This window comes from Convolutriloba macropyga, chromosome 7 (genome assembly GCF_964194025.1).
Source record: "Convolutriloba macropyga chromosome 7, txConMacr16.3, whole genome shotgun sequence".
In the NCBI taxonomy this organism is placed as follows: domain Eukaryota; kingdom Metazoa; phylum Xenacoelomorpha; order Acoela; family Convolutidae; genus Convolutriloba; species Convolutriloba macropyga.
Genome location: NC_134474.1, coordinates 7,887,169 through 7,895,141, shown reverse-complemented (window position 1 = coordinate 7,895,141; position 7,973 = coordinate 7,887,169). Strand labels below are relative to the sequence as shown.

Genomic DNA, 7,973 nt, shown 5'->3' with positions numbered 1-7,973 from the left:
ACGCATCTATAAAAGAAACTAGACAATTTTTTGAATTGCTGGAATCTAGTTTCATCCGCCCCTAGCACATACTTTTTTGGCGGAGTTTTTTTTTGTTGCAAACAGAAAAAAGGTGAAAGTAGTTGACAATTCTTCGGTTTCAGTATCCTGAAAAAATTTCTGCAGCTTTGAAATTTTCGCAGAGGCTGTAATACAAGACATATTTATCACTCTTACGATTGATAACAACATTCGGAGCGATTTATTAGGGCCTACGAAATGAACCGAAACGCAAAGTTGAACATTGAAGTCCAAATAGAAATGGGCCAGCGGAACCAAGAGAAAACAACAGCCAACAATTTGCAGAGCCTAAATGCGAAATCCAAGCAATTTCCGTGAAGAAAGTCAGAGTAGAGAGCAGACAAGACGGTTTTAGCAATCGCTCAGTCATATCATTGTTCAAAAAGTACGGCCAAAAAAGGACAGTGAATCACAGTCTTGCGTGCAGCAAACTTCAAGAAACGAAACATTTGTGGTCACCTGAAAGAATTTGCCAAAATTTGACGAAAAAGTACTTGCCCCTATTATTGTTTATCCAATTATCACTACGTAGCTAATTGAGTGTTTTAATTGAGAAAGATACCACACCTCAAAACATTGTCATACATGTATAAAACAACATATGTTATGCTCAGGCATCTTGGACTCAGAGAGCATCTGCTATTTTGCTGACTGATAACTTGTCCAGCATGTTGTAAAAAAGACAAGCAGCTTACTGGACCCCAAAGAACCCACAAAAACTATGAACAATATAAAATCAATGAGATCAAACGAGGGACTGGGGTCTAGGAAATAAACCCCCACGGAAAAAAACCCAAATAACTTTAGATAGGAAATTAATCACTTCGTCTCACACAAAACTCCAAAGTTCTCACAGATTTCAAAAGCATCACTAATATTGCAAAGGCTTATCAGGATTTGAATTTTTTAGGAAGAAAGTTTCCATTTCAGGGACCAAAGCATTGTGAACAGGAGAGTTTTTTTGTTAAATTTTTTTATTCCGGAAAACGTTTACTTCCCAAAATACCAACTCATGACAGGAAAACCGAATTGCCTAACATTTGCAAAGAGGTTCTATGTAAACTTTTGTCTACCTCTGGAATCATCGAAAATTAAATAGAGCTCTTCCTTGCTGCTAAATGATAGCAAAACCACTCCTTTTTGATGGGCAGAGCGGTAGATAACGCGACCGATAGCAAACCATTTCTGATAGATTTAAAAATGCTGACAGTTTTGCTAAAAAGAACCAGACCCAAAAATCATCGAATGATCTTATGAGTAACCGATTTTGAAACTCAAATCAATTCCGATCTAAGTATAATGAGGTAAAGGAATATAGAAACGATTTAGAAAAACAAAAACTCTGCTTCTGATCTTTATTACAAAAACTATATTTAAACACTATGAATTTTTATTGTATGAAAGCTAACGTTCAAAAAAATGAAAAAAAATGCACATGTTGCCTAGAGCTAAATATTGGGTTCGGAAAATTTCATCTATTTTTGTGAATTATGTTCCAATCAATTGATGAAAACGTGTTTTCTCCCGTTTCTTAGCTTTGCTTACAATTTTAACTACAAGATTGAGGGAGTGCACGATCATGAATATCAATCTACTTTTCGAACCTCATAGATTGCCTTTTCAAATTCGCAAATTGGTACTGAAAAGTTTTCCTATTTATTATCGCACTGCCACAAAAAAATCGATAATTATTTTTAGCTTATATTTAAAAAACTATGAACATCTCAAGGCTTGAATTTTTCGAAGACTTTGCTGTCTGAAAATATAGAAATTATCGTTTTTATTCGCTTAGAGCGTTTCCTCAACTGTGTGTTCTAAACTTTGCACCGTATCATTTATAAATATGAAAAAATTAGTAATCAGTTAAACACAATCAGAAATATAGTTAGCAATAAAAACTCAGGAATATTCAGTCAAAAGCATCAAATCAGATTTTCAAAAGGTCACACTTCGACATTGCTTAAATTCTTAAAAACCTCCGGCCTTTAAAAGACATTTCCCATGCTGGCTTACACCCAAAATATTTTTTCAAATATATGAGAGAAAAATGGACTCATTGCGAGCTAAAGTTCTGTTCTGGTTAGTTTAGGTAGTATGTAGGAGGAAACCGGTCGTAAATGAGAAATCTTCGGTTAGAAAACGTGAGAAACCGTCGGTATCGTCGTTTTTTCTATTAATCGTAAGACAGATTCGGGATCGTCGTTTTTTCATCGCAAGCGAGATTCGGTATCGTAATTTATTAAATGTAAGAAAGCATCGGTATTGTCGGTTTTTAAACGTAAGAAAGCATCGGTATCGTCGTTTTCAAACGTAAGGATGCATCGGTATCGTCGATTTCAAACGTTTTAAGCGCGCTTTTGTCTGATTAGAGGACGTTTCGAGAGCTGAAATAGGTTAAATACTGTCGGAAAAAATCTACAGTTGAACTAACGAACAACTTTTTGAGATTTTCCAGTATGTTTTGGGTGTGTTCCCCTACTCCTTCTCTCAACCGGGCTGGGGACCGGCTACGGCGGAGTTACAAAAACAAATAAAGGAGAAATGAGTCCAAGCAAACGGAAAAAATCCGCGCTCTAAGACTCTCCCCAATTAAAACCAAACAATGTAAAACAATTTCTAACATAAAATAGCTAAAATAATTTCGGAAAATTCTGTATGAAATACAAACTCTTTTGCTAGGCAAGCTATAGCCTTTTTGGTTTAGTTTCTATGTATACAGGGGATACTCCATACTGAGTTTGGTTTGATTTGGACAACTCCTTGATCCGATTAAAAAACCTATTTTAAAAACTCGTTATTCGCGAATTTCGCAAGTTTCCGTATGAAAACCTAACTTTTTTCCTAGACAAGATATAGCAATTTTTTTTGTTTTACACTCTAGGTACACATGGAATATTTGCAAGTCTATTGAAAAGTTGCAAGTATAGTTTGAAAAGGAATTATAGCAAGAGTTCAAAAACCTAGGCTGGGGGGTCGATTTTTTGCTCGATCATATAGAACAAAAATCTATCTCGAAAACAAGGGTTTGAGAGTGTACAAAAAATTGATACTCAGTATAAGGATGGAAAAACGAGTGTTATCTTTTATCATTCAACCTTAATTGCACTCTTTACAAAGAGTCTAAAAAGAATGAATAAAAGAGTGTAATTAAAGTGTAATTTTTTAAAATTACACTCTTAAACTCTTTTCCCCGATAACTAACAGTGGAAAACGGATTACACCCTAATCCCCGCTAATTAGGGGTGGAGAAAGGTTGAAACTTTGGCCCGAGCGCATTGATTGCATTGATCGCAAATCTTATACTTTTTATTCAGTTTCACCACAAACCTTACATCTTTTAGCAATTTTTAGCGGTGACACGTTGACCCGGGAGACTCTTGTATATCAATTTTCGCTTGCCTACCGAATCTGGCTGAACCTAACATACCGAATCTTTCTTACACTCCGACCCGAACATACCGAATCTTGCAAAATCGAAGCTTTCTTACTTTCTAGACCAAACATACCGACCCCGAAACTCAACCCCGAAAAAGCTGGTCAATTTAATTTAAAAAAATTAAGCGATCAACCCAAAACAGGCTATTATGGATTGACAGACTTGCCAACAGTGCTTAAAGAATCCGTAGATCATATTCATCGGGTCAGATCTATTTTTTGTCTTCATCGGTGACGTTTTGACTATCTGAATAAAAAAATAAAGTCCTTATGTTTTACAAAAATTAGAAGACAAATATTTGGCAATCAAAATAGCTAAATGTCAATTAGCAAAGACTCTTTGTATGGCTAGATTGGCATTTTAAATCCACATAGTATCAAACTTAATTATGGTTTCGCCTAGATGTGGTACTTGCGCCTGAGACCACGGTAATCAAACCGAAGGATTAAAATAAAGAGCCAGGATGTTGAACATTTATGCACATAGGCCGAAAAGATAAAAAAATTGGGCAGTCCAAATGGAGTTTGTTCAATTTTAGAATCAGAAAAGTGCTTGGGAAAAACAATTGAAAAGTTGTCTTACGATGCCAACCTTTGAGACCATTGCTCAAATTATCGGAGAAAAGAATAAAATCAGACAGATTTCTTTGAATTTCGTTATAAGATAGAAAAAACAGAAAATTGCAGAAGCTACGGGAAATAAACACTTTAACCAAACCGTGGACACTCGAAGTAAAAGAAATCTGAAACGACAGAGACTAAACAGATTGGAATTAGTAGCAATTGTGCGGTGCCTCTCTGCAATTTAAAAAGCAGAGTTTTTTAAATTTTCTATAAAAACCTTTATTCCCGCTAATTACCTATCAGAACGCCTTATTTAATAATTTGAAGGAACAGAGATCTAATAAATCAAATAACAGTCCTTTAGCTTGTTGAATCGAAAAGCTGTTACCACTCAATTTTACTATTGATCACGCACTAGGTTCAAAAACAAGTTTCGTTAACAAAATTTCACGCAAACCGGAATAATCTTGTGCAAAAATCTCAAAAACATGAGGACGAGTTCAAAATTAGCATGCAGTAAAACGTAATGCTAACCTTTCTTTGAATAGCATAAACTTTAAAGGATTTCGCACTGCAAAATCATCAAAAACGAATTTTCAGAACTTCAATTTTCCCTACGATAACTGACTTTGCGATCACAAATACCTTGACCAATTATTAGGCAAATTAGTAACCGTTTCAGATATTTAAAAACCTCTAAATTCCCTTCAGTCTACTATTGAATAAAACAGCCCAATAAAAATTGCTTTGTGCTTTTTTTGTGAATTTACTAACATTGCAGATCTCTCGCAAAAAAAATCTTACTCAAAACAAACAGGCAATTCCCTCCAAAGTTGTTTCGCAGGACCAGACTGCACCATCAAAAGGCTCAACGAGTAATCGGAAAACTTTTACCACAGATGCTACTTTTAACTACGCGTTTTTAAAAAAAATATACAAAGACACTGTTAGTGAGCCTCACGACGAAAGATGCAGTCGTTGAAGATAAGAGGTGGCCTTTTGATGGATGACAAGTAGCATTCTACACAATAACCACCATGCGTACACGAGAGTAATAGTTCAAAAGATTATGAAGAAAATTAATTTACGAAGAAAAAAAGAGGCAGCCTTTAACTTAAAAAGGTCTTTCAACTAAACCACTTTTCAAATGATAATTTTGAGCCAAATTTGTTCAATTGTTAATTTCTCTGGGAAAAAATGTGGTATATAATACTTTCTATCATGCAAACTTATCCCGATGAAGCTACGCCTAATATTAAATCGACTTTAATATTAAATCGAACCAAAAAACAATCTCGGTCGAAGTGAAACAAAATTATGGGGATTTTTCTCTTTGAGGGTTATTTTAATGGAGTGTTAAATGCTAGACCCAAAGTTTTTATTTATCTAGAGCTTCTATCACAACTGGTGGACAAAATCATTCGTGAACATTCTGATACTCTGATGGATGTTTTCATTGAAATCATCTCAGAACAAGGTCAGAGGATCATTATTCAAAGACTTCCTCAACTGCTCATTAAAGCCTCGGAGAACAACAAGTTCAACTTCTTTGAATGGTCAGTAGCTCTGTTGAAAAAGTTCAACGCTTTGAGCGAACACCTTCGAGTAGTAACGCCAGAGGGAGACACGGTTTTGACCTCGTTGTGCCGAAATCCAAACGTTGATATCGAAATCATCCGACTTGTTTTGAGCCATGGCTTACCGGAAGAACTTCTTCTTCACCAGAAAGAGGGCAAAAATGCCCTGGACTGGGTCAGAGTCAACGAAAACAGCGAAGCTGAACAGCTGCTGCTTTCGGACGAGAGGAGAAGGAGTCTCTTTTTGATACCCGTTGAGGAACAAAAGCGAAAGCGTAAGTATTGTTCTTAAATATAACTCCAAAAGGAAACATTAAAATACGATAGTAACTTGTTGAAACAGTCGCTATGGCAAAATTAGTATATGATCAACATTAAAAATTAGGTTCGCTCAGATTATGCCCCCTCCCCACCTCCAGTGTTTTTATCCCCCCCCCCCAAAAAAAAGAGATTGTGTTATTTTATAAAGCATGATACTGTGATACAGTATAAGAAATAGCACTTGTGCCTGCCTTAAACTTATATGCCCACTAAAATGGGGGAGGGGCGTGATAATAACAAGCACTCAAACAAAAAACGTTTTCAAAATTAATAGCTCTTATTGTTTATTGTACTTCTTGTACGTTTTTTTTTTCTAGATCGTCAAAGTAATCTTCAGAAAGAACTTACCGAGAAAGACAAAATGTTGGCGAAACTCGACACTGACATGAACAAAATTGGAAATCAACTGACAGCGATCGATTTCAAGTTTGATTTGACTCATCGAGCACGTGACGCTTTCAAAGTTCTTCAAACAAAATTGAACAACAAAAATTTCACACTTCTTGAACTAGAAGAGATTTCAGTTTCCGCTTCTAAGTGTGTCGAAACAGTTCAACTCGTGACAGGATTTCTCAGTTTCAAGTGCTTGAGACTGACAAAAGATGACAAAGCAGCGCTTACTGAATTGGAGAGAGAGGGGTTGAAAAAAATGGAGGACAACTTGGAAAGCCTGGTTTCGAAGGTTCTTGAATTCTGAACCAAAATAAAAAAATAAACGATACCTAATTGGAAATCCCATGATTTATCGCCCGAAGTAAACAATCCAACCCAACTACACAGACTGGTCAAAGATCCTATTCAAATTCTAATCGCTGATATAATATTAGTTAGTGCTTTTAATAGTAACTAGAGTGCTTTGAACAGTTGTTGCATCACTTACTCCTCCCCCCCCCCTCCTCATCATTTGTGTGGGTCCTTTTGAAAATTTTTCCCAAAATATATTTTCTATGCTACTCTTCTTAATTGATTGCTCCCACAATCTTAAATATCCATATATAATTCTTTAGCGTACTAACGATAAGATTTTGTGTATAATTCATATGACAATGAGAAATCATATATAATTTATATTAACCATAATATTTTTTCATATAATCATATAATTCATAACGATACTTTTTTATGCGATACTTAAATTTTGTATATTTTCATACTAAAACTAACATATACTTTTTTGAATGTCTGTCCTATAGCGGCCTCCCACCATCCCTCTAATTGGCAATAAATCATTTCATTCAATTTGTTTGACGAAGCGCTAAATTAATTTTCAAATCTTGCAGAACACCCTGAAACTCCTTTAATCTATTCTAGGTCTGGCTATAAAATTTTCAGAAAACAGAAAAAAAGTTGAAGTTGAAAGAATTTGATGGCAGAAAATGGGAGTAAATGGAAACATTTCAAATTTCAGCTAGATTAATTCGTTTCGTAAATAACTTCTGCACTCACAGGCATAATCTTCTGCAATTGTTCTCTGACTTTATTTAACTTTAATTTGTTATAAAAATTATAAATGGACATGAGAAAAAATCATGGTAATACAGACTTTTTCATAATAAAACATTGCTGACTTTTTCTAGTGATTGTTGCTGTTTTTGTAGGAAAACCTTAATGTGAACAAAATTCAAACTCATTTTCATTTGGCGTTTGAATGTTTTCATGGTGCTCAATCCAAAATCACGATTATTAAGAAACAGTGTTGTAACCTTTCATAGTAGCTTTGCTTTGCTTTATATTATTTGGATTAGTTGCAGCGTACAGAAAAATATATAAAATAATTAACCACTTCATGTACAAAGTATGATTGAATTATTTGGCTATCTGTTATACAAGAAATACTCATCTTCTTGTTTTTTTTCATTTATATATTTGGATCACAAAACGACACAGCTCGAAATGAGTTCCGATGAGGTGATCTTGAGTAGTAACCCAAGTCGCCTCTTTGTAAAAACTATACAAGGAGAGTTTTGCGATATATGATGCCATGCAAATGATAATGTTTCCGGATGCAATCATTAT

The 7,973-nt window shown here is 34.9% G+C and overlaps 1 protein-coding gene across 1 annotated transcript; it reads left to right on the top strand.

Annotated features, from left to right (window-relative positions):
* Positions 1-5,502: 5,502 nt before the first annotated feature.
* On the top strand, positions 5,503-7,206 carry LOC142342543 (uncharacterized). The gene is made up of 2 exons (XM_075393900.1): positions 5,503-5,911; positions 6,275-7,206. The coding sequence occupies exons 1-2, from the start codon at positions 5,503-5,505 to the stop codon at positions 6,652-6,654; spliced, it is 789 nt and encodes a 262-aa protein (XP_075250015.1). The 3' UTR covers positions 6,655-7,206.
* Positions 7,207-7,973: the final 767 nt, after the last annotated feature.